The 25808-nt window shown below is 66.2% G+C and overlaps 1 protein-coding gene across 5 annotated transcripts; it reads right to left on the bottom strand.

The window, feature by feature from the left end:
* Positions 1 to 1573: 1573 nt before the first annotated feature.
* On the bottom strand, positions 1574 to 25677 carry ATP1A3 (ATPase Na+/K+ transporting subunit alpha 3). 5 transcript variants are annotated; one of them, XM_054010875.1, is made up of 23 exons: positions 25567 to 25677; positions 20335 to 20460; positions 20081 to 20140; positions 19443 to 19646; positions 18885 to 18998; positions 18517 to 18651; positions 18063 to 18180; positions 15989 to 16257; positions 15499 to 15697; positions 14668 to 14777; positions 14093 to 14227; positions 11460 to 11652; positions 9599 to 9774; positions 9251 to 9387; positions 8722 to 8872; positions 8478 to 8646; positions 6902 to 7056; positions 6581 to 6704; positions 5842 to 5987; positions 4803 to 4933; positions 3386 to 3487; positions 2673 to 2764; positions 1574 to 2506 (listed from the first exon to the last, which is right to left on the bottom strand). In XM_054010875.1, exons 1-23 carry the CDS (start codon positions 25570 to 25572, stop codon positions 2478 to 2480), a joined length of 3081 nt encoding a protein of 1026 aa, XP_053866850.1. In that variant the 5' UTR covers positions 25573 to 25677; the 3' UTR covers positions 1574 to 2477. The 5 variants fall into 5 exon arrangements, with proteins under 5 accessions (XP_053866850.1, XP_053866851.1, XP_053866853.1 ...); XM_054010876.1 differs by having other exon boundaries at positions 20335 to 20421; positions 25567 to 25675; XM_054010878.1 differs by lacking the exons at positions 11460 to 11652; positions 14093 to 14227; positions 14668 to 14777; ... (7 more) ...; positions 20335 to 20460; positions 25567 to 25677 and adding an exon at positions 10779 to 10794.
* Positions 25678 to 25808: the final 131 nt, after the last annotated feature.

Here is a 25808-nt window from a genome sequence, read left to right as displayed (position 1 = left end):
TGTACCACCCTCCCCTTGGTGAGGGACACCCCGGCTGGGGTGGACCTGCGGGTTGAATCGTCTCTCTGCTGAAGTGTGCAGTTCCTGTTCTCGCCGTCCCGCTGCTGGCGAATGGCTGCCTAGGTGGATACCTGGCTGGGGCACCTGTGTGTCGCTGACGAATGGGTTGGCACCTGTCTGGTTAAGGCTGGAACACGTTAGCGCAACGTTCTGCAGCAGACGCTTATAGCATCACACAGACCGACGTTACCGGGACAATGATGTTCAGCAGATTGCGGGTTTTCGAATGATACGTCACAAGGCAGAATTTGTACACAATTTACCAGTCTTGTAAAAGTGACGACAACAGTGTAGACCATCACCGAGGTGGCGCGACAGACCAGGGGTGTGGGAGCCACCCCAGGTCAGTGGCTCTACGTTGGAAAAGGCTGGTTTGAGGGCAGTTATTTTGGGGCTTTGCAGCAGCAGCACCAGGCAGTCAGGGGGCAGCGCCCTGGCAGGAGCCGGCAGCAGGTGCCAGGCTAGGGGCACCCCACGGCTCGGCCCGGCTGCTGCTGCCCCCCCACTGTGTGTCAGGGGGTCCCGGCACCTTTCACTCTGCCAGGGGGCACCCAGCGAGGCACGAGCCAGAACCCCCAGCGCTGACGGGGGGGACGACAGAGACATGTGGGGTTCAGTTTGGGTCAGACCCCCAACGTGACGCTCTCAGCTGGGCCTTGAATGCGGCCCCTGGCCGGGCTCCCCACACCATGCACCGTTCCCGGGGCCAGGCCCTGGGGAGAGCCCGGGACCGAGCCTCGTGCTGCCCCGTCGGAACAGGGCCTTGAATCCCGCGCCCCCCTCGACTGGCCCAGGGCCGGGCGCCTCCCGATCCCCATGCGTGGGCGCCAGAGCGCGACCCCCAGTGAGGGGGCAGGGGGACCCCAGGCCCCCACTCACGCCCCCCCGGGAGGATTTGGGGGGTGTTGGCTCCGGCCCCTCGGGGGCATGGACACCCCCCCCCAGCTCCACTGGTCTGAGCCGTGGCCCCCAGAGCAGCCCCCAGCGACGGGCTGAGTTAAAGCTCCTCACCCCCCCCCGTTAGTGGGGTGGGGGGCTGGGAGCCAGGACGCCTGGGTTCGATCCCAGCGCTGGGGGCGGGGACGCTGCAGCCTCATTCTCAGGCTCCTCCAGGCCCTGCCCAACAACGTCAGCAACAGTCATCCTCTGTCACCATGGCAACAGCCATCCGCTGGTTGCCATAACAATGGCCCCCCTTTCATCCCCCCCGGGCACCAATCAGAGCCAAACCCTGACAGTGGCGCTGCGTCACTGGGGGGGGGGGGACACGCCGGGGGGGCGGGGAATCACACACACACACACACACACACCAGCTCTGGCTTTTGGCCTGGCCTGGACAGCTCTAGCCTCCCGCTCCCCCGTTCTCAGGGGCCAGCGCCGGCTCCACCATGTCCAGTGGCAGGGAGTTCCACTGGCCCTTCGGCCTGGTCCCTGCCCCCCCCTTGCTGGGACCCCCCCCGCCCTCAGCCCTGCCTCCTCCTCCCCCCCCCCCGTCACAACGCGCGGTACAGGGTCCGGGGCTGGGTTTGGTTTTATTTGTTAAATTGAGTTTGTTTTTGTCACATGACGACACGATCCCCAAACGGGGGTGGGGGGGAGGGATGGGGAGTAAGGCTCCCCCCCAGCACACACAGGGTGGGGGAGGGGGAGCGAGCACAACACCCCCCTCCCCATGGACACTGGGGATGGGAGGGACAGACCCCTCTGCCTCCCCTCAGCCATAGGGACCCCCTCACACACACACACACGGATGAGGCCCTGGTTTCCCTTGGTCCATAACCTGGAATCTGGGGTCAAAGGGCAGCCGCAGGATCCCCCAACCCCTCAGACAGGGCCCTGGGGTCGGGAGGGGCAGGAGGGCAAGGGGGGGCACCCAAGACTGGCCGGGGGAAGCTATTGGCTTGGTAAAGGCATGCGGGGGGGGATTAGGACTCCTGGGTTCTGTTCCACAACCCCTCCCTGGTGCTCTGCTGACCCCCCCCCCCGAGTTTACCCCCCCCCAGTCTGTGGCTGAGGGCTGGCTTCTGCCCCCCATACCCCACTGGGAATGGAGAAGGGAGTGACCTGGTGGAGAGGAAGATGGGGAATCTATGTGCGGGGTGGGGACACACGCATGCCCTCGGGGGAGAAGACAGGAGACCTGTGTGACCAGGGGGAGTCTGTATCTCCCGTGACTGTCTCCCCCACACTGGACAAGAGCCCCCCCGACTGCTCCCAGCCCCCCCTTAGCTCTGGGGATCCTGGGTTCGGTCCCAGCGGTGGGGGGATGTTGGTGACACAATAAATAAAACCCCCCCAGCGGGGGGGGGCAGGGACAGTTTCACGTTCTCAGCCACGTGGGGGGGGGACGAGTCACTTTCCTCCGAGCCGACGTCCCACCAGCCTCGTGGTCTCCGGCGCGGGGGGGCGGGGGGGGCTCAGTAGTAAGTTTCCTTCTCGACCCAGCCTGTGACAGAGAGGGGGGGTTACTGCTAGGCAAGGACACCCCCGTTTGGCACCTCCCTCCACATATCGCCCCACCCTCCCCATTGTCCTTACCCCTCCCCCGTCTCCTTCATATCCCTCCAGCCCCCTTCTACCTCCCCCCATCAGCCCCCCAAGTCGGCCCCCACCTCCGGGGTTCCGGCGCAGGATGAGTTTCCGGATCTCGTCGTACACGAAGATGAGGAAGCTGTATGGGAAGGCACAGAACCACCAGCTGGGCCTGGATGGGACAGAACCGGGGGGGGGGGTTAGTGCCAGCGGTGGGGGGGATGCTGCGCCCTGCCCGGCAGACGCAAGGGGATTGCTGCTGGCACCTCCCCCGGCCAGGACACCCCCCACCAGGGCTGCAGAGACCCTCCCCCGGCCAGGACACCCCCGCACCAGGGCTGCAGAGACCCTCCCCTGGCCAGGATCCCCCCCCGCCGAAGGCTGCAGGGAACCTGCCCGGCCAGGAACACCCCCCCAGGGCTGCAGGGAACCCCTCCCACCAGGACGCCCCCTCAGGGATCCTCCCCCTCCCCCAGTGCAGGATCCCCACATTGAAGGGCAGCAAAGGCACCTCCCCTTGGGTCAATCCCCCCCCCGGGCTGCAGCCTCTCACCCCCTGCACCAGGGATCCCCCCAAGGCCAACGAGCCCCCTCCCTCTCTGCTGGCCCCACAGCAGCCCCTGGTGGGTGAAAGGTGCAATTGCAGCACTGCCTCCCCGGCAGAATCGATAGCTCTGTGGGGGACGTGAATTCTGCGTGTTTCTTTTGTTAACACTGGAGGGCCGTGGCCCCCTGGATCCCACCTGGGGAATCAGGGGCACCCCCAGTGGGGTCCCTCCACGCCCCCACTCACTTCAGGGGGTACATCCGCAGCGCCACATCCATGCCGGGGCAGTAGGACAGGAAGGCGGCCAGCGCTGTCTCCTCAAAGAGCCCGAAAATCAGGATCTTGTTCCTGAGAGAGAGAGAATGAAACAGCGCCCGCGGTGCCCCTCACTCCCGACCCGCAGCCCCCTGCCAGCCCAGCCCAGCACCCCCCCAGCTCTGTCGGTGCCCCTCACTCCCGACCCGCAGCCCCCTGCCAGCCCAGCCCTGGGCTCCCCCCCACTCCTCCACCCTGCCGGTGCCCCTCACTCCCGACCCGCAGCCCCCTGCCAGCCCAGCCCAGCACCCCCCCAGCTCTGTCGGTGCCCCTCACTCCCGACCCGCAGCCCCCTGTTAGCCCAGCCCCCCCCAGCTCTGTCGGTGCCCCTCACTCCCGACCCGCAGCCCCCTGCCAGCCCAGCCCTGGGCTCCCCCCCACTCCTCCACCCTGCCGGTGCCCCTCACTCCCGACCCGCAGCCCCCTGCCAGCCCAGCCCTGGGCTCCTCCGCCCTGCCGGTGCCCCTCACTCCCAACCCGCAGCCCCCTGTTAGCCCAGCCCCCCCCCAGCTCTGTCGGTGCCCCTCACTCCCGACCCGCAGCCCCCTGCCAGCCCAGCCCTGGGCTCCTCCCTCCACAGCTCTGCCGGTGCCCCTCACTCCCGACCCGCAGCCCCCTGCCAGCCCAGTCCTGCCCCCCAGCTCTGCCAGTGCCCCTCACTCCCGACCCACAGCCCCCTGCCAGCCCAGCCCAGCCCCCCCCAGCTCTGTCGGTGCCGCTCACTCCCAACCCGCAGCCCCCTGCCAGCCCAGCCCTGGGCTCCTCCGCCCTGTCGGTGCCCCTCTCTCCCAGCCCGCAGCCCCTGCCAGCCCAGTCCTGCCCCCCAGCTCTGTCGGTGCTGCGCACTCCCGACCCGCAGCCCCCTGTTAGCCCAGCCCCCCCCCCAGCTCTGTCGGTGCCCTTCACTCCCAACCCGCAGCCCCCTACTACTCCAGGCCTGAGCTCCCCAGCCCCAGCCCACTGCCCTGTCAGTGTCCCTCACTCCCGACCCACAGCCCCCTACTAATCCTACCTGCAGCCCCCTGCTAGCTCAGTCCTGCCCCCAAGCCCTGCCGATGCCCCTCACTCCCGATCTGCAGCCCCTGCTAGCCCAGCCCTGCCCCCCTAGCCCTGCCGGTGCCCCTCACTCCCGACCCGCAGCCCCTGATAGCCTAGCCCTGCCCCCCTAGCCCTGCCGATGCCCCTCACTCCTGACCTGCAGCCCCTGCTAGCCCAGCTCTGCCCCCCCAGCCCTGCCGATGCCCCTCACTCCTGACCCGTAGCCCCTGCTAGCCCAGTCCTGCCCCCCAGCCCTGCCGGTGCCCCTCACTCCCGACCCGCAGCCCCCCCAGCCCAGTGCCTGTCTCACTTCATGCCCTGCTGGAACACTGAGTTTCTCCTGGTTTTGCAGATGATCAGATCAGCCCATTGCACCACCACGATGCTGACGAAGAAGGACGTGTGGCAGGTGAACTCCACCACCTTGCGCTGCTCGTACGTCTGGGAGGGGAAAAAGGGGGAGAGTGTCAGCACCAGCCCCCCCCGAAACTGCCCCCCAGCCAAGGCTGCCCCCAGCCATTGCAGTCAGGTGCCGATTAGCTCACTCTTGCAACAATGTCAGGGCTGTGTGTGTCCGACGCCCCCCGCTGGAGGGTGTGTGTGAAACACAACCCGCCCTGGCAGGGGCCGAGGACAGCTGGACACTCGCACACCCTGGCCAATCTGGGGGAAGCCGCCTGGGGGCTGGGAGCGGGGGCCCCATGGAAGCCAGGCCAGCAGAGAAGCCTATTTCCCCCAGCTCACGAACTGAGAGGGGAAAAGGGGCCATGGCCCATGCGCCCGCCCCCCTCCTGCCCCACCGGCGCCCACGTTTGGGAGAAAAGATCTGGGCCGGGATCCAGCGGCGTATGAAGAGCTGTGAACTGCCTGGGCCTGCTTCAAATCTTGTCTAGTCGGATAAAGCTCAGAATTTAGACTCTGGTTTCACCTTTTATTTCGTATGTAAGCAACTCGGAGCTCTGTGCCCAGCACGCCCGTAAGATCCACCCGGGGCAGCGCGTCTGTCGGCAGGGCTGGGGCGCGGCCAAAGGGGTGAAGGAACGAATGCGCTTGCCCCATTCGGGAGGGTCTCGAGCCGTGTGAGACGGGACATTTGTGGGGTGCAAGGCCAGGGCTGGGGGATTTGCTGGTGCCTCCCTGGGTTCCGCTCGTGCGAGGCTGCGTGTAACCTTCGCACGCTGCTGGCTGGGAGTGAAGCCGGGGGCACAGCCGGGTGAGAGGGACCCTGAGCTGGAGCGTAGAAGGGGACAGTGTCCCACAGTCCAGGCTGCACCCCGGGTCTGTCCCAGGGCCCCTCATGGGGAGCTCCAAGGGGTGGTGACCCCAGGCCCGCCCCGCCCCGCGCTCACCCACTGCTGCCCGTAGCTGTCCTCCAAGTCGTTCACAGTCCGGTCGTCCCAGTTCAGCCGGATCCCGACCAGCCCCGAGGGCAGGAACCCGTTCTCGGCCAGGATCACAAAGTAGGCGAAAAACCCGCCCAACGCCTGGATCATCCCTGGGGGCAGAGACAGGGTTAGCTGGGCGGGGGGGGGCAGGGGGCGGAGGGGGCGTTAGCTGTGGGGCAGGGACGGGGGGTTAGCTGGGGAGAGCAGGGGGCAGGGAGGGGGGTTAGCTGGGGGGGCAGGGAGGGGGGTTAGCTGGGGAGAGCAGGGGGCAGGGAGGGGGGATAGCTGGGGGGGCAGGGAGGGGGGTTAGCTGGGGAGAGCAGGGGGCAGGGAGGGGGGATAGCTGGGGGGACAAGGGGGCAGGGAAGGTGAGCCGGGGGGGCAGAGGGGAGGAGGGCAGCAGAAGGGGAGGTAGCGACATGCCCTCCACACCCCACCCAGGCCTTTCACCTCGAGTGACCCCATCCCCCAACTCTCTGACCTGCCCCCAGGCCCCACCCCCCTCACAGATCCACCCTCAGGCCCCGCCCCTAACCGATCTGCCTGTAGGCCCCACCCCTCACCGATCTGTCCCCAGGGCCCACCCCTCACCGATCTGCCCGTAGGCCCTGCCCCTCACCGATCTGCCCATAGGCCCTACCCCTCACCGATCTACCCTGAGGCCCCGCCCCTCACCGATCTGCCCGTAGGCCCCGCCCCTCACCGATCTGCCCATAGGCCATGCTAATCAGCCTCTCGTTCACCAGCTTGTCCGTCCGGGGGTTTCGAGGCTGGCGCTTCATGATGTCGCTCTCAGCGGCTTCGTAGGCCAGGGAGATGGCAGGAACCTGGGGAGAGGGGGAGGGGGTTAGAGGTTGAGCCTGCCCCAGTGCAGATTGGGTGGGGCTGAGCGGCAAAGGGTGCGATACGTGGGGTGAGTCCATCCCCCCTGCAATCACACCCAACATTATTGCAAGGCTGGTGTAGTCAGCACCTGCCCAGGGGGGCTGGTGCAGAGAGGGAGGGGGCGCCCGGGGGGGCTCACCATGTCGGTGCCCAGGTCGATGCAGAGGATGGTGATGGTGCCGAGGGGCAGCGGGATGTTGGCCATGATGAAGAGCAGGAAGGGGGTGATCTCGGGGATGTTGCTGGTCAGCGTGTAGGCGATGGATTTCTTCAGGTTGTCGAAGATCAGGCGCCCTGCAGGGCGAGATTCGGATGTGAGGGAGGGAACATAAGAACGGCCGGACTGGGTCAGACCAAGGGTCCATCCAGACCAGTGTCCTGTCTACCGACAGTGGCCAATGCCACGTGCCCCAGAGGGAGCGAACCTAATGGTAATGATCAAGTGATCTCTCTCCTGCCATCCATCTCCATCCTCTGACAGACAGAGGCTAGGGACACCATTCCTTACCCATCCTGGCTAATAGCCATTAATGGACTTAACCACCATGAATTTATCCAGTTCTCTTTTAAACGCTGTTATAGTCCTAGCCTTCACAACCTTCTCAGGCAAGGAGTTCCACAAGTTGACTGTGCGCTGTGTGAAGAAGAACTTCCTTTTATTTGTTTTAAACCTGCTGCCCATTAATTTCATTTGATGACCCCTAGTTCTTGTATTATGGGAATAAGTAAATAACTTTTCCTTATCCACTTTCTCCACATAACTCGTGATTTTATAGACCTCTATCATATCCCCCCTTAGTCTCCTCTTTTCCAAGCTGAAGAGTCCTAGCCTCTTTAATCTCTCCTCATATGGGACCCGTTCCAAACCCCTCATCATTTTAGTTGCCCTTTTCTGAACCTTTTCTAGTGCCAGTATATCTTTTTTGAGATGAGGAGACCACATCTGTACGCAGTATTTGAGATGAGGGCGTACCATCGATTTATATAAGGGCAATAATATATTCTCTATCCCCTTTTTAATGATTCCTAACATCCTGTTTGCTTTTTTGACCACCTCTGCACACTGCATGGACATCTTCAGAGAACTATCCACGAGGACTCCAAGATCTTTTTCCTGACTTGTTGTAGCTAAATTAGCCCCCATCATATTGTATGTATAGTTGGGGTTATTTTTTCCAATGTGCATTACTTTACATTTATCCACATTAAATGTCATTTGCCATTTTGTTGCCCAATCACTTAGTTTTGTGAGCTCTTTTTGAAGTTCTTCACAGTCTGCTTTGGTCTTAACTATCTTGAGCAGTTTAATATCGTCTGCAAACTTTGCCACCTCACTGTTAACCCCTTTCTCCAGATCATTTATGAATAAGTTGAACAGGATTGGTCCGAGGACTGACCCTTGGGGAACACCACTAGTTACCCCTCTCCATTCTGAGAATTTACCATTTATTCCTACCCTTTGTACCCTGTCTTTTAACCACTTCTCAATCCATGAAAGGACCTTCCCTCTTATCCCATGACAGCTTAATTTACGTAAGAGCCTTTGGTGAGGGACCTTGTCAAAGGTTTTCTGGAAATCTAAGTACACTGTGTCCACTGGATCCCCCTTGTCCACATGTTTGTTGACCCCTTCAAAGAACTCTAATAGATTAGTAAGACACGATTTCCCAGCACCCAATGCCCCCACTCTCTCTCCCCCCACCCCACCCCCTCACCCTCCTCGACGCCGGTGACGATGGAGGCGAAGTTGTCGTCCAACAGGATCATGTCGGCCGCCTGCTTGGAGACGTCGGAGCCGGCGATGCCCATGGCCACCCCGATGTCGGCCTTCTTCAGTGCCGGGGAGTCGTTCACGCCGTCGCCTGTCACGGCCACGATGGCGCCCTGCGGGGGGTGACACGGGTCAGGGCCGGGGCCAGGATGGGGGGGGGAGTCACGGGGGGCAGGGGGGACTCAGACCTGTCTCTGGCAGCCCTCCACGATGATGAGTTTCTGCTGGGGCGAGGTGCGGGCGAAGACGATCTCCGTGTGGTTCTGCAGGATCTCGTCGATCTGCTCCGTGCTCATGTCCTTCAGGTCCGTGCCGTGGATCACGCAGGCCTTGGCGTCCCTGGGCGGGAGAGGGGGAGGGTCAGCGCTGGGACGTCTCCCCAGGCTGGCACCACTGGGCCCCCTCTCTGCACCTGCCCAAAGCCCCCTGTGCCCCCTCCTTTTGCTGCTCTGCCCCCCCTCCACCACTCCCCCCCAGGACCAACTGGGAAATGTTTGTAATATTTTTATGAGTCCTGTGCCTGCCTCAGTTTCCCCTAGAGGGTGCATGGCCGCTCAGAGGGGGACGGGATTCTGTCTGCTCTCAGACCACTGAGCCTGAGGGAAGAGGGGGACCCCTGGGGGTCTGGCACATCAAAGGGGTTGCCCCGGAGCTGGGGGCATAGCACAGGGCCTGTGGGCTCGGTGACACCCCCCCCCGGGGCCCTGCCCCCCCTACCTGGGGTTGACCTGGCTGACGGGGATGTTGAGACGGGCGGCGATGTCTTCCACGGTCTCGTTGCCCTCGGAGATGATGCCCACACCCTTGGCGATGGCCTTGGCGGTGATGGGGTGGTCGCCGGTCACCATGATAACCTGGGGGCAATGGGGGGTTAATACACCTCGGGGGGGCGAGAGAGGTCACAGAATCAGAGATGAGGGTTGGAGGAGACCTCAGGACGTTCTCGTCCAATCCCCTGCTCAAAGCAGGACCAAGCCCAACCAAAGCACCCCAGCCAGGGCGTTGTCCATCCGGGTCCCTTCTAACCCGCCCAGAGGGGCCCAGAGCCAGGCCCTGCAGGCTCACCTTGATGCCAGCACTGCGGCACTTGCCCACGGCGTCGGGCACGGCGGCGCGGGGCGGGTCGATCATGGACATGAGCCCCACGAAGCAGAGGTTCTCGGTGGTGAAGTTCACGTCATCGCAGTCGAAGGCGAAGCCCTTGGGGTACTGCTCCTCGGGCATGTAGAAGTGACAGAAACCTGGGGGGGTCCGGGAGAGTCAGAGCCCCCAGCCGCCTGGCCCTAGCCCAGCCCCCGAGCCTGCCAGGACCCCTCCTCCCAGCCCCGAGCACCCGTGTCCCTTCCCCTCCTCACCAGCGACTCTACACCCGTTCCCCTGCCCAACACCCCAATCCCCTGTCACCCCCCTGAGCACCCGCTGGCCCAGCCCCCGACGCCCCCCGAGCACCTGCTCGCCCAGCGCCCGACACCCCCGAGCACCTGCTCGCCCAGCGCCCGACACCCCCGAGCACCCGCTCGCCCAATCCCCACCCCCCCGAGCACCGCTCGCCCAGCCCCTGACGCCCCCCGAGCACCCGCTCACCCAGTCCCCACACCCACCGAGCACCTGCTCGCCCAGCGCCCGACACCCCCGAGCACCCGCTCGCCCAATCCCCACCCCCCCGAGCACCCGCTTGCCCAGCCCCTGACGCCCCCCGAGCACCCGCTCACCCAGTCCCCACACCCACCGAGCACCTGCTCGCCCAGCCCCCGACGCTCCCCGAGCACCCGCTCGCCCAGCCCCCACACCCACCGAGCACCCGCTCGCCCAATCCCCACCCCCCCGAGCACCCGCTCGCCCAGTCCCCACACCCACCGAGCACCCGCTCGCCCAATCCCCACCCCCCCGAGCACCCGCTCGCCCAGTCCCCAACGCCCCCCGAGCACCCGCTCACCCAGCCCCCACACCCACCGAGCACCCGCTTGCCCAGCCCCCGTCGCCCCCCCGAGCACCCGCTCGCCCAGCCCCCGACGCCCCCAGAGCACCCGCTCGCCCAGTCCCCACACCCACCGAGCACCCGCTCGCCCAGTCCCCACACCCACTGAGCACCCGCTTGCCCAGCCCCCGACGCCCCCCGAGCACCCGATCGCCCAGTCCCCACACTCACCGAGCACCCGCTCGCCCAGTTCCCACACCCACCGAGCACCCGCTCGCCCGGTCCCCACCTCCCCCGAGCACCCGCTCGCCCAGCCCCCACACCCACCGAGCACCCGCTCGCCCAGCCCCCGACACTCCCCAAACACCTGCTCGCCCAGTCCCCACACCCACCGAGCACCCGCTTGCCCAGCCCCCGACGCTCCCCGAGCACCCGCTCACCCAGTCCCCACACCCACCGAGCACCCGCTCGCCCAGCCCCCGACGCCCCCCGAGCACCCGCTCGCCCAGTCCCCACACCCACCGAGCACTCGCTAGCCCAGCCCCCAACGCTCCCCGAGCACCCGCTCGCCCGGTCCCCACACCCACCGAGCACCCGCTCGCCCAGCCCCCGACGCCCCCCGAGCACCCGCTCGCCCAGTCCCCACACCCACCGAGCACCCGCTCGCCCAATCCCCACCCCCCCGAGCACCCGCTCGCCCAGTCCCCAACGCCCCCCGAGCACCCGCTCACCCAGCCCCCACACCCACTGAGCACCCGCTCGCCCAGCCCCCAACGCTCCCCGAGCACCCGCTCGCCCGGTCCCCACACCCACCGAGCACCCGCTCGCCCAGCCCCCGACGCCCCCCGAGCACCCGCTCGCCCAGTCCCCACACCCACCGAGCACCCGCTCGCCCAATCCCCACCCCCCCCGAGCACCCGCTCGCCCAGTCCCCAACGCCCCCCGAGCACCCGCTCACCCAGCCCCCGACGCTCCCCGAGCACCCGCTCGCCCGGTCCCCACACCCACCGAGCACCCGCTCGCCCAGCCCGCCCAGCTCCAGGTAGGCGTTCTGAAAAGCCTCCTTCAGCTCCTCGTCCAGCGGCTGCTCCTTGCCCTGCATCAGGATGGTGGAGCAGCGGTCCAGGATCCGCTCCGGCGCCCCCTTCATCACCAGCAGGTAGCGGTTGTCGTTGGGGTCCTCAGTCTCGTGGATGGACAGCTGGGGGGAGGGAGGGAGGGGGCATCAGGGGTGTGGCCGCAGCCCACCCCAGCCCCCACCCACCCACCAAGAGGGGTAACTGCCAGCCCCCCATATTCCCCCAGCCCCCCAGCAGGGAGCACTAACCTGCCCAACAATATCTGCCCCCATCCACCCCCCAGCCCCCTCGGATGAAAGTGGGAATTTTCTGTCGTATTTTTGAGTCCTGGGCGTGCCTCAGTTTCCCCTGCCCAGCGGTGGGGGGAGGGGGTTTCCGTCTGCGCTCGGACATGGGGGAGGGAGGGTAGTGAAGGGGCCTTAAGGAACTGGCTGGACCCCAGATTCCCCGCCCCTCGGCAGGGAAGCCGAGCTTGGCCGGAGCGAGGCGACCGCAGAGGTCAGTGGGGGAAGGGACGCAGTCCAGACGGGGAGCCTGACCGTGGGTCGCGGCAGCTTGGCCGGGCTCAGGGCCCCCAGGCCACGGCCAGGGCCCAAGGGACCCGAGTGCTGCAGATGCTGCCCGGCGTCCCTGCCGCGGGCACGACACCCCCAGGAGCCCGGCTCGGAGGCACGGGGGCCACAGGGTGTGACGTTGTGCAGTCTATATGGTTTTATAAAAACATGATAATAAGTGAATAATGTAACTGGGATAGTTTTAGAAAAATATGGTAAAAAGTGAATATAACGTAACTAGGGTATGCTTCATGCAAAGGGTCTCTTGTAAGGTATCATTACAAAGCTTATAATCTACGGAGTGTGATCATCTGATTTGTATAAATGTACCACTCTTGTATCTAAAACTAGAAATATAAAATGTAACTCTGAGGGCCTATTGTAATTGTGTAAAGTGTGTACCATTAAGGATGGTTTGGAATCTTGATGACTCCCATTGTCTGCAGATGGCTGTATTTACCTGTGAGTCTCCCTGTATATGTGTGTGCTGGCAAGTGAGTAATGAAGTCTTGCAGTGACATGTGATCATGTCACCTGAACTGGAATCCATCTTTAACCTGGTGCTTTTCCAGTGAGGGGGGGTGGAAACCCAGAGAGACAAAGAGTTCCCGCCTTATGCAAAAGACATATAAAGGGGGGAAGAGAACAGAGAGGGGGAGAAGCCATCATAAAGAATCCCCTAGCTATCACCTGAGCTGGAACAAGAGCTGTACCAGGGGAAAAAATTGTGCCCAGGCCTGGAAGGTGTCCAGTCTGAGAAAAACTTACTGAAGCATCTCTGAGGGTGAGATTATCTGTATTCAGTTTGATTAGGCATAGATTTGCGCATTTTATTTTATTTTGCTTGTGACTTACTTTGTTCTGTCTGATACTACTTGGAACCACTTAAATCCTACTGTCTGTATTTAATAAAATCACTTTTTATTTAGTAATTTACTCAGAGTATGTATTAATACCTGGGGGAGCAAACAGCTGTGCATATCTCTCTATCAGTGTTATAGAGGGCGAACAATTTATGAGTTTGCCCTGCATAAGCTTTATACAGGGTAAAACGGATTTATCTGGGTTTAGACCCCATTGGGAGTTGGGCATCTGAGTGCTAAAGACAAGCACACTTCTGTGAGCTCTTTTCAGGTAAACCTCCAGCTTTGGGACAAGTGATTCAGACCCTGGGTCTGTGTTGGAGCAGACGGGAGTGTCTGGCTCAGCAAGACAGGGTGCTGGAGTCCTGCGCTGGCAGGAAAACAGAAGCAGGGGTAGTCTTTGTACATCAGGTGGCAGCTCCCAAGGGGGTTCCTGTGACCCAACCCGTCACACACACCCCTCGGCAGGGAAGCCGAGCCCAGCCGGAGCGAGGCGACCGCGGAGGTCAGTGGGGGAAGGGACGCAGTCCAGACAGGGAGCATGACCGTGGGTCATGGCAGCTTGGCCGGGCTCAGGACCCCCAGGCCACGGCTCAGGGCCCCCAGGCCACGGCCAGGGACCCGAGTGCTGCAGACGCTGCCCGGTGTCCCTGCCGCGGGCACGACACCCCCAGGAGCCCGGCTCGGAGGCACGGGGGCCATGGGATCTCCCCAAGGGAAGGGGGGACCCCTGGGGGTCCGGCACGTTCCCAAGCTGGGGGTGTAGCACAGGGCCGGTGGCTCCCCCCCAACCTGCCCCCGCACTGATGGGGCCCAGACTCCGAGGCGGGGGCCGGGGGGGAGCTGGGGATCGTTCCAGGCTGGTGCCCACGGGGAATCCGAGCTAATCTGATCAGCTGTCAGCGCTGGAGCCAGGATTAACCTGACAGGCTGGGAACTGCAGGCAGCCACCCCCCCCCCAGCCCCACAAGGGAGCCAAGGGGGGCTCACGAGGAATCGGGGGTCCCAGATACTTGCGGGCTGGGGTCTGCACTCGGGACTTGGTGGTGGAGTTGAAGGGGATCTCAGACGGCTGGGGCTGCAGCAGGTTCAGGAGGCTGTCGAGGGGCTGGGTGGATTTGGGGGGCTGAGGGGGCCCCCAGTACCTGGTACTTGTTGGTGGAGTTGAAGGGGATCTCGGCCACTTTCTTGTTTCTCTCCCGCATCAGCTTGACGGAGCCGGACGACAGCTCGATGCATTTCAACAGAGCCGACTCCGAGGCGTCACCAGCCACGTCCCGCTGCGGCCGGGGGGGTAGTTAGTAACGGGGTACCCAGACCCCCCCCACATCCCCAGCTCTGCCCCGGCCCCCCGGGCAGCACCAGCCACGTCCCTCTGCGGGGGGGGGGTTAGTAACAGGGTACCCAGACCCCCCCACATCCCCAGCTCTGCCCCGGCCCCCCGGGCAGCACCAGCCACATCCCTCTGCGGGGGGGGTTAGTAACAGGGTACCCAGACCCCCCCCACATCCCCAGCTCTGCCCCAGCCCCCCGGGCAGCACCAGCCACGTCCCGCTGTGGGGGGGGTTAGTAACAGGGTACCCAGACGCCCCCCCACATCCCCAGCTCTGCCCCGGGCATGAACCCCTCCTGTGCCCCCACCCCCTGCCACATCTGCCTTCACCCCCGGGGGGCACAATGGGGAACCTCCCAGCTCCGTAGCCCCCCCCCCGTGTCTCACCTTGAGGATGGGCACGTTGTCCTGCCCCCCCTTGAAGACGGCGCGGTTGCAGAGCCCGGCGACGTGGGACAGGGCCAGCCAGGTGGCCGAGCTCTTGTCGAAGGCCGTTCCTGGGGGGGGAAGGGGCATTAGGAGCACCCAGGGGGGCACCCCCAGGACTCCCCGCAAGCATTGGGGCTCCCCAATGTGTGTGACTGCCCCATCCTGGCTGCACCCCGACTTAACCCCCCCTTAGAGGGTTAGGGTGCCTGGCTCTGCCCCCAACCTCTCCCCTCTCTGGGACCCCCCCAACCCTCCAGCCCTCCCCACACAGCCCCCATCTTTTCCCCCTTGAGAACCACCCCAGCCCCCCAGCCCTCCCCCTTCGAGAACCGCCCCCAGCCCCCAGGCCCTCCCCACACAGCCCCCCATCTCTTCCCCCTTGAGAACCAAACCCAGCCCCCCAGCCCTCCCCATTCTGAGACCTCCCCCCAGCGTCCCTCTGCCCGAGACCTCCGCAGCATCACCCTGCTCAGCCCCCACCCCCAGGAGACCCCGTCCTCATCTGGGCCTGTTCTCAGCTAGTTCCCGCGCCCTGCCCCTCGCCCCCCCCACTCTGCCCCCCGGTCTCCCCGCCGTTCCCCTCGCCCCCCCCGCCGTGCCCCTCGCCCCCCCGCCGTGCCCCTCGCCCCCCCCACTCTGCCCCCCGGTCCCCCTGCCCCTCGCCCCCCCCGCCATGCCCCTCGCCCCCCCCACTCTGCCCCCCGGTCCCCCTGCCCTGCCCCTCGGCCCCCCCGCTCTGCCCCCCCCGGTCCCCCCAGCTCTGCTCCCCGGTCCCCCCACGCCCCTCACCCGACTGGTCCTCGGTGGTGTCGGCCTCATGGATCTGGTTATCGAACCACATGTGGGCGACCGTCATGCGGTTCTGGGTCAGGGTCCCCGTCTTGTCGGAGCAGATGGTGGAGGTGGAGCCGAGCGTCTCCACCGCCTCCAGGTTCTTCACCAGGCAGTTCTTGCGCGCCATGCGCTTGGCCGTCAGCGTCAGGCAGACCTGGGCGGGGGGAGGGAGGGTCAGAGAGGCCACAGGGGACCCCCCATCCAGAGACCCTCCCATCTAGAGACACCCCTCAGCACAGCGGTACCCCCAGCCCGGGGACCACAGACCCCCCCCCCAATCCAGAGATTTCCCCAATCTGGAAACCCCCACGGCCAGGGACCCTGAGCCAACCCCCCAAATCCCCCCCTGCCCCGGGACCCCGCCCCACGACCGGAGAAATCCCTCGGGGAGCCCCCCAGCGCCAGGGGGTCTGGGGCTCCCGGCAGTGCCCAGGGCAAGACGTACCGTGACGGTGGCCAGCAGCCCCTCGGGCACGTTGGCCACGATGATGCCGATGAGGAAGATGACGGCCTCCAGCCAGGAGTAGCCCAGAATGAGCGAGAGCACAAAGAAGGAGACGCCCAGGAACACGGCCACGCCGGTGATCAGCTGGATGAAATGCTCGATCTCCACGGCGATGGGCGTCTTGCCGACCTCCAGGCCCGAGGCCAGCGTGGCGATGCGGCCCATCACCGTGCGGTCGCCCGTGGCGATGACCACCCCACGCGCCGTGCCTGCGGGGGCAGGGGTCAGCCAGCGCCCCTCACTCCCGACCCTCAGCCCCCTGCCAGCCCAGCCCTGCCCCCCAGCTCTGCCGGTGCCCCTTGTGACGGAGCAGGGAGCAGGGCAGATTTGACCTGGGAATGTTGCAGGGGGGTTGCAGTGGGGATGTGGGACTTCCCTTGAAGGAAGCTACCTGAGCTGTAACCTGAGCCAGGAACGGGGGTGGGGAGAATTAACACCTTCTGCCCGGGAGACTGAACAAAGGAGAGGAGCAGCGGGAGGAGTTTGGAGTTAGTTTCGGTTGGGGCTGGGTGGTGCAACGCAGGGAACCCCAAGCTGGGGTCTAAGCTCCCTGAACCTCCACGAGGGACCTAATTGAGGGGGTCTGGTCGTACCTACACGCTCTGCTTGAGACTGTGTTCCTGTCCTTAAATAAACCTTCTGCTTTACTGGCTGGTTGAGAGTCGCAGTGAATCTCGGGAAGAGGGGTGCAGGGCCCTAACCCCCCCACAATCCGCAACACCCCTCACCCCCGACCTGCAGCCCCTTGCTAGCCCAGCCCTGCCCCCCACAGCCCTGCCAGTGCCCCTCACTCCCGACCCGCAGCCTCTGCTGGCCCAGGCCTGCCCCCCCAGCTCTGCCGGTGCCCCTCACTCCCGACCCACAGCTCCTGCCAGCCCAGCCCCCCCCCCCCCCAGCTCTGCCGGTGCCCCTCACTCCCAACCCACAGCCCCTGTTAACCCAGCCCAGCCCCCCCCCCCCAGCTCTGCCGGTGCCCCTCACTCCCGACCCGCAGCCCCTGTTAACCCAGCCCAGCCCCCCCCCCCAGCTCTGCCAGTGCCCCTCACCCCTGACCTGCAGCCCCTGCTGGGCCAGCCCTGGGCTCCCCCCACACCAGCTCTGCCGGTGCCCCTCACTCCTGACCCACAGCTCCTGCTGGGCCAACCCTGCCCCCGCAGCTCTGCCGGTGCCCCTCACTCCCAACCCGCAGCCCCTGCCAGCCCAGCCCCCACCCCCCATCTCTGCCGGTGCCCCTCACCCCCGACCCGCAGCCCCCTGCCAGCCCAGCCCTGCCCCCCCATCTCTGCCAGTGCCCCTCACCCCCGACCCGCAGCCCCCTGTCCCCCCAGCCCCCCCCAGCTCTGCCGGTGCCCCTCACCCCCGACCCGCAGCCCCTGCCAGCCCAGCCCTGCCCCCCCAGCTCTGCCGGTGCCCCTCACCCCCGACCCGCAGCCCCTGCCAGCCCAGCCCCCCCCCCAGCTCTGCCGGTGCCCCTCACTCCCGACCCGCAGCCCCTGTTAACCCAGCCCAGCCCCCCCCCCAGCTCTGCCGGTGCCCCTCACTCCCGACCCGCAGCCCCTGTTAACCCAGCCCAGCCCCCCCCCCCCAGCTCTGCCAGTGCTCCTCACCCCCGACCTGCAGCCCCTGCTGGGCCAGCCCTGGGCTTCCCCCACACCAGCTCTGCCGGTGCCCCTCACTCCTGACCCACAGCTCCTGCTGGGCCAGCCCTGCCCCCGCAGCCCTGCCGGTGCCCCTCACTCCCAACCCGCAGCCCCTGCCAGCCCAGCCCCCACCCCCCAGCTCTGCCGGTGCCCCTCACTCCCAACCCGCAGCCCCTGCCAGCCCAGCCCCCACCCCTCAGCCCTGCCGGTGCCCCTCACTCCCGACCTGCAGCCCCTGCCAGCCTAGCCCTGCCCCCCACAGCCCTGCCAGTGCCCCTCACTCCCGACCCGCAGCCTCTGCTGGCCCAGCCCTGCCCCCCCAGCTCTGCCGGTGCCCCTCACTCCCGCCCCGCAGCCCCCCGCACAGGGCTCACCCTCTACGCAGTTGGTGGAGAAGAAGGTGATGTTGCGGGTCTCCAGCGGGTTGTCGTGGGTGCAGTCGGGGGAGCGGGTCTGTGGCTCCGATTCGCCCGTCAGGGAGGAATTATCCACCTGGGGGGCGGGGGAGGGCAGAGCCGCGGTCAGAGCTGGGTGCGGCCCATTGGCTGCCCCCCCCCCACCGTGGAGATGGGACCCCAGGGCAGGGCAGGGGGATGAGGAACAGGGAAACCCAGAGCGGGGGCTCAAGGGGCTCTGGGCTGGGAGTCCTGGGGGTGGGGCTGGGCTGGGGGAGGGGCGGCATTTGGAGATGGGGAGTTGGAGCGTCGGCGGTTTTGAGAGTTAGGGGAGAAGCGGGGGTTGGGGGGCTCAGAGTGGCAGGTTGGGGGATGGGGGCCGGAGCGGGGGATGGGGGGCTGAGCACTGGGGGGGGCAGAGCGGGGATCTCACCTTGCAGCCGTGGGCCGAGATGATGCGCAGGTCAGCAGGGACGCGGTCGCCCCCCTTCACCTCCACCAGGTCCCCGACGACCACCTCCTCCGCGTTCAGCTGCATCTTCTCCCCTTCCCGGATCACCAGGGCTTGCTGGGGGGGGGGCAGGGGGTTATGGGGAGATCTGGGTCCCGACCCCGAACCCTCGTGTCCCCAAGCCCCAGACCCCCACCACCACCTACGAATACAGCCACATGGGGGGAGGAGCAGGGGTGCTTTGTGTAGGGCCTACAGATACCAGGCCAGTGGGGGCTGGGGGAGAAGACAGGGTATTTACCGCTGACCTGCGCTGAGTCCCCCCATCCCCGCCCCCCCGGCCTCCTCACCTGGGGGACCATGTTCTTGAAGGACTCCATGATCTTGGAGCTTTTGGCCTCTTGGTAGTAGGAGAAGCAGCCGGTGATGATGACGACAGCGGCCAACACGATGCCCAGGTAGAGCTGGGGGAGGGGCGGGGGGGTCAGTACCCGCGGGGGGTCAGCCTCCAGGCAGCCCCCCTGTCCACCATCACCCAGACCCTGCCTGTCTCCCCCTCCCCCGATCATGCCCCCATCCTCCCACATGCCCTGCCTCATTCAGCCCCCTCTCGGCCCCGACCCCCTCCACGGTCACAGCCCGGGCTGGGTCCCTCCATCCCGCGCCCCCCCGTCCAACCCCTTCCCCCCCTCTGAGCCCCCCAGCATTGTCCCCAGACAGCCTGCGCCCCCACCCCGTCCGCTCAGCCCCCCCCCCGCGCTCAGCCCCCCCCTGCGCTCACCCCCCACCCCCGTCCGCTCAGCCCCCCCCATGCTCAGCCCCCCCCGCACTCACCCCCCACCCCCGTCCGCTCAGCCCCCCCCACGCTCACCCCCCACCCCCGTTCGCTCAGCCCCCCCCGCGCTCACGTTGTCGTTGGCCGGGTCGTCCTCGGTGCCGGCCTGGATGCCGTAGGCCAGGAAGCAGAGGATGGCCCCAATCCACAGCAGGATGGAGAAGCCCCCGAAGAGCTGGCGGCAGAATTTGACCCACTCGGGGGTGGTGGGGGGGGGCGTCAGGGCATTGGGCCCATCCCGCACCAGGATCTCCTGTGCTTTGCTGTGGGTCAAACCCTGGGGGGCAGGGGGAGATTAGACCCCCCGGAGTGCCCCCCCCCCCGAGCCAGCCCAGCTCCCGCTCCCTGGGTCCCACCTACCCCTTCAGCCCCCCACCCCCGCCGCACCCCTCCCTCTGGGGCTGTCAGACTCACCCCAGCCCCTGCCCTGCCCCATCCCCAGGAAATGGGGCGAGGGGTTACGGGAGCGAGGGGAGATAAACAGGGGTGGGGGACATGTGGGGCAAGGGGCATATGGGGATCTTGAGGGACTGCACTGCACTGGGAGGTTCACGGAGAGCCGGGGGTGCTGGGGGGGCGGGCTACCGGGGGGCTGGGTTGCCGGGGGGGTTGCCGCGGGTCCGAGGGTACTGGGGGGGCGGGTTACCGGGGGGCTGGGAGTGCTGGGGCGGGTTACCGGGGGGGTTGCCGGAGCGGGGGGGGGGCTCTCACCTGCACACAGTCCGTGTTGTATTTTCTGCAAACTTCCTCGATGGACATTTTGTGCTCAGTCTGAGAAATAGGAAGGAGAAAAAGAGTAAGAGATGCCCCCCCAGCCAGCGCCCCCACTGCTCCCCACCGCCAGCCCCCTGCCACCAGCCAGTGCCCCCCTGCTCCCCACAGCCCCCTGCCCCCCCAGCCAGCCCCCCTTGGTCCCCACAGTCCCCCACCCCCCTGCTCCCCCCAACCAGCCCCCCCACACTCACCATGGCCACTTCCTTCTTGAGATCGTCCAGGTCTCTGGCCTTGGCATCTTTGCTCCCCTTCTTGGGCGACTCCTTCTCGCTCTTGTCCTGCGTGGTGGCCACGCGGTAGCTGTCTGAGCGGCCGTACTGGGGGGGGCGGGGGGGTCAGCCGGGACCGGGGACCCCCCCCCATGCAGGGCGTGCGCTCAGCCAGCGCCGTCCCGGTGCCTCCCCGCCTCCTGCCCCCAGGGGCTCCCCGTCCCCCCTCGGCTCCCCCTGCCCCACATCACCTCCCCCCAGCACCCCCAGGGGCTCCCCATCCCCCTTCGGCTCCCCCTGCCCCACATCACCTCCCCCCAGCACCCCCAGGGGCTCCCCGTCCCCCCTCAGCTCCCCCGGCCCCACATCACCTCCCCCCAGCACCCCCAGGGGCTCCCCTATTTCCCCCAACAAGTTCCACCCACACCCCAGAAATGGTCTCATCCAGAAAAGCCCCCTCCCCCAACCCCGGCCATCCTCCCCCCTCTCCCACCTGCTCCCCCTCCGCCGCTGCCCCCCCTCAGGATTTCAGACCATCTGCTCCCAGCGGCTGATCCGCCCATGTGGGGGGGAGGGCTGATGTGCCCCCGTGGGAGTGAGATGTGTCCTGGGGGGCGAGGGGTGGGCACTTCAGCCAGGCCCTGTGAAGCTGCCGCGTGCTGCCCTGCCCCCCACATATCCCCTTGCGGTGGGGTCAGGCCCCAGGGGGGCGGTGTCCGGGCAGTGTCCCAGATCATTCCCACCGCTGCCAGCCGGCCGGGCCCCAGAGCTGGGGGTTGCTGGTGGAGTAGCCCCATGAATACCGGCCCCTGGTGTGGGGTGCTGCATGGGGGGGATACAAAACAGGGCCCCCAACATACCCCCCCCGACCAGCAGAGGGCAGCGGTGGGCACTCAACTCACACACACAGTGTCACACACACACACACACACAGACACACACACAGTGTCACACACAGCATCACACACACAGAGCATCACACACAGTGTCACACACACACAGCATCACACACACACAGTGTCACACACACATACAGAGCGACACACACACAGTGTCACACACACACAGAGCGTCACACAGAGTGTCACACACACATACAGAGCGACACACACACAGTGTCTCACACAGTGTCACACACACGCAGCATCACACATACGCACACAGAGCAACAGACACAGTGTCACACACACCGCATCTCACACCGAGTGTCTCTCACACACACACACACACACAGCGCGACATACACAGTGTCACACACTGACGAAATGGACATTTTCTGTATGAGTTGCAGGGGCCTCTGTGTGCCTCAGTTTCCCCCGGCAGTTGCGTTGCTGCCCTGGGGGCTCAGGGTTCCGCGCTCCTGAGCCGGGGTGGGGCCCAGCTGGGCTGCTGGGAACAGGGGAGGGGTTGAGGGCCCCGGCCGATGGAAGCTGGGAACCCTGCGGGGACACAGGGCTGAGGGCAGGTAGGGGGTCCCCAGGGGCTCCGGGAAGGGGCCGGATGCTCTGAGCCCCGAGCCGGGATGGACCCACTGTGGCCTGGCTGGGGGTTGCTCTGCCCTGGCCCAACCAGCTGCTTTGACCTTCATCTCTGGTTGCGGCCAAGTGACCAATAAACCCTGCTTGGCCGTGATGCTGCCCAGCCCGGCGTCCCTGCCCGGCGTCCCTGCCAGCCCTGGCCAAGGGGCCACAGTCCCTGTGCGGGCACCAGGCCCCCAGGAGCCCCCCCAGGTGGGGCAGGGTCTCCGTCTTGGAGGCGGAAGGTGGTGGGGCCCATCCCGAGGGAAGGGGGGACCCTGGGGGTCCGGCACGTAGTTCTGGAGATGGGGTGTAGCACAGGGCCTGTGGCCGAGTAACACACACACACACACACACACAAGGTGTCTCCTGCAGCCAGGGACTCCCCACCCTTGGGCAGCCTCCTCTGCCCCCAGCCCTGACAGGGGGAGGTGATGGGGGAACCACTGAGGGTCACTCTGGGGAGCGACAGAGCGGGGTGCTGGCAGGAGGCGCTGTGTGGCTTGGGGGGGACAGACAGAGGAGTGAGTGGAGGGTGGTGCTGGGGGCAGTTTCCTGGGGGGGCTCTGGCTGCTTGAGAGGTCAGTGGCGATGTGGGGGGACCTGGTCACTCGCCTCGGCCCTCCCAGCCCTGACCTTGCTGAGCCCCCCCTGCAGCGCTGCGGCGGGGGGGGGCGTGAGGGCAGCGCTGGCTCTGCGCCAACACTGCAGCAGACACAGCGCCGAGCAACACAGAGCCTGGGGGGGTGCACAGGGACCCCCCCAGCCCCCCAGCACAGAGCTGGGCCCCCATCCGGGAACCAACCCCCCCATGTTCCCCAGCACAGAGCTGGGCCCCCATCCGGGAACCAACCCCCCCCAGCCCCCCAGCACAGAGCTGGGCCCCCATCCGGGAACCAACCCCCCCATGTTCCCCAGCACAGAGCTGGGCCCCCATCCGGGAACCAACCCCCCCATGTTCCCCAGCACAGAGCTGGGCCCCCATCCGGGAACCAACCCCCCCCAGCCCCCCAGCACAGAGCTGGGCCCCCATCCGGGAACCAACCCCCCCCAGCCCCCCAGCACAGAGCTGGGCCCCCATCCGGGAACCAACCCCCCCATGTTCCCCAGCACAGAGCTGGGCCCCCATCCGGGAACCAACCCCCCCCATGTTCCCCAGCACAGAGCTGGGCCCCCATCCGGGAACCAACCCCCCCAGCCCCCCAGCACAGAGCTGGGCCCCCAGCTGGGAACCAACCCCCCCCATGTTCCCCAGCACAGAGCTGGGCCCCCAGCTGGGAACCAACCCCCCCCATGTTCCCCAGCACAGAGCTGGGCCCCCATCCGGGAACCAACCCCCCCCCATGTTCCCCAGCACAGAGCTGGGCCCCCAGCTGGGAACCAGCCCCCCCCATGACCCCCCGCCCCTGTTCCGGCGCCAGGCCAAGGGTCCCTGTGACCGATCCCCAGCTGGGCAGCGATGGGGGGGGGGTCATGAGATAGATAAAAGAAACGGCAAGAAACTGGCCCCCCCCGGGCCGGAGCGCCCCTCTCTGGGCCCTTTGAAGTAAGGAGTGGGGGGGGTCTCATGAAATCCCCCGCCCTTTTTTTAAAATATCCCTGGAACACGCAGCCTTCGGCCCTGGCCTGGACCCCCCCTCACACACCGAGGGAGAGGGGCGGGGGCATCGCACGGGGGGGCGATGCGGGGGGACCTGGGAAGCATCAACCCCCCCCCCCCATGACTCAGACACGCCCCGAGACCCGGGGGAGGGCGCGTTCACGCTTCAGCGGGGGGAGGAGCAGCCCCCCCGCTCCCCCCCTCCTCTCCCCTTCGTGCGCTCGCCAAGGTTACAGCTGCTGCATGCGGCCCCCCCCGCCCCCCCTTCCGGACAGCAGGCGGATTAAGCCGAGAGCCCGGAGCCATATGCTCCCCCCCCCGCCTGCTGCCCCTCCCCCACCCTGCTCCCCTCCCCCACCAGCCCCCCCGGCCCACTCAGCTCACGTCTCACTCCGAGCCCCCCTCTTTGGGTCCAGCGGCGCCCGGCTGAGGCTGGCCCCCCCCAAGGTTGGATTAATTGGGGGATTAATTAAAGGATTAATGAGCGGGATTAATGAGCGCATCGCTGAACCCCCCAGGTCCTGGGCCCCCCGAACCCCCGCCCCCGTCCAGGTTCATCGCCAAGGATGGGGGGGTCAGGCGCTGTGACCCCCCCCCCGCGGGGTCTCCCCAGGCTGCGCTATTGAGGGGGGGTGACAATGAGCTGCAGGCCCCCCCATTTCCCTCCGCTCCTGCCCCCCCGCCCTGCCCCCCGTCACACCCTGAGGTCCTGGCTTTGGGGGGTGCCCATTCTGCCCATCTCCCCGGCCCAGGCAGCCCCCAGCCATTTCCCCTCTCCAGCCCCCCCCGCAGTAACCTGCCCCAGGGCCCCCCCAAAACTGCCGTCCACCCCCCCCCCACGTGTCCTGGAGCCAAAGATCAAAGACAAGACTAGAAATATGGAGGGGGGGGCTGGCAGAGGAGACAGGAAGGTTATTGTGTGGGGAGGGGCCCACGGGGGTAGGAGACACACACAGCCTGTGCACACGGACACACGGACACACACACACACCGCACACCCGTGCACAGACACACTGCACACACCCACACCCCACACACAGACACCGCGCACCCACACACACACCGCACACTGTGCACACACACACCACGCACACTGCGCACGCACACACACCCACACCCCACACACAGACACCGCGCACCCACACACACACCGCACACTGTGCACACACACACACCACGCACACTGTGCACGCACACACACCCACACCCCACACACAGACACCGCGCACCCACACACACACCGCACACTGTGCACACACACACACCACGCACACTGTGCACGCACACACACACACACCCCACACACAGACACTGCGCACCCACACACACACCGCACACTGTGCACACACACACACCACGCACACTGTGCACGCACACACACACACCCCCCACACACAGACACCGCGCATGCACACACCCGCACACACACACACACACCACGCACACTGCGCACACACACCACGCACACACACCACGCACACTGCACACACAACACACACACCACGCACACTGCGCACACACACACACTCTGTGTACAGACACCACGCAGACACACACCACACACACACACACCACACACACACTGCGCACACACACACCGCACACAGACACACAAACCCTGCGCAGATATGGACATGCACACCGCCGCAGTGTCTCACCCGCAGAGACATCCGCAGCTCACACACGTACCCTGACAGACACCCGTTTGCACACTCAGTTGCAGCATTGCGCACATCCACACTGACACCAGGACACACACACCAGCGCCGATGCCAAGACAACCAGTCCCTTGCACACTTGTAGACACACACAGGGGTTGCAGCTTGCACGCACACACGCAGGACTGGCCTGGTTGCACATTTGCACAGTCATAGACACGGGGATAAGCCCCTCTCACGCTCACACGCATGACTGACCCCGTGGCACACTCGCAGATTTGCACACTCGCCGACACATGCAGGGAGAACCCCTCACACATTCACACGCCGGGCTGCTCCGTTGCACACTCGCAGACCCCCTGCACACTCACGGCGCCCCCTTGCACACGCGCCGCCCTCCGCACTCACACGCAGGCGCCCCGCCCCCCGCGGTGCCTACCCCCATGCCGGCGGTGGGGGGTCTCAGCCCGGCGATCGGGGCGCTCCGCGGATGGACAGACGGACTCGGGGCGCGGGACGGGCGCGCTCGGCTGCCAGGTTCGCCGGACTGAGCCGAGCCCCGCGGTGCCGGGGCAGTGTCTGTGCCGGGGCTACTGCGGCAGCCAATCAGCGCCCCCCCGCCCCCCCCCGGACCCACAGCCAGGCCCCGCCCCCTTTACTGCGGATTCACCTTCTCCAAGG

Source organism: Malaclemys terrapin, chromosome 21, assembly GCF_027887155.1.
Source record: "Malaclemys terrapin pileata isolate rMalTer1 chromosome 21, rMalTer1.hap1, whole genome shotgun sequence".
Classification (NCBI taxonomy): domain Eukaryota; kingdom Metazoa; phylum Chordata; order Testudines; family Emydidae; genus Malaclemys; species Malaclemys terrapin.
The sequence above is the reverse complement of the archived record's forward strand: the minus strand, read 5'-3'. Positions and strand labels throughout refer to the sequence as shown.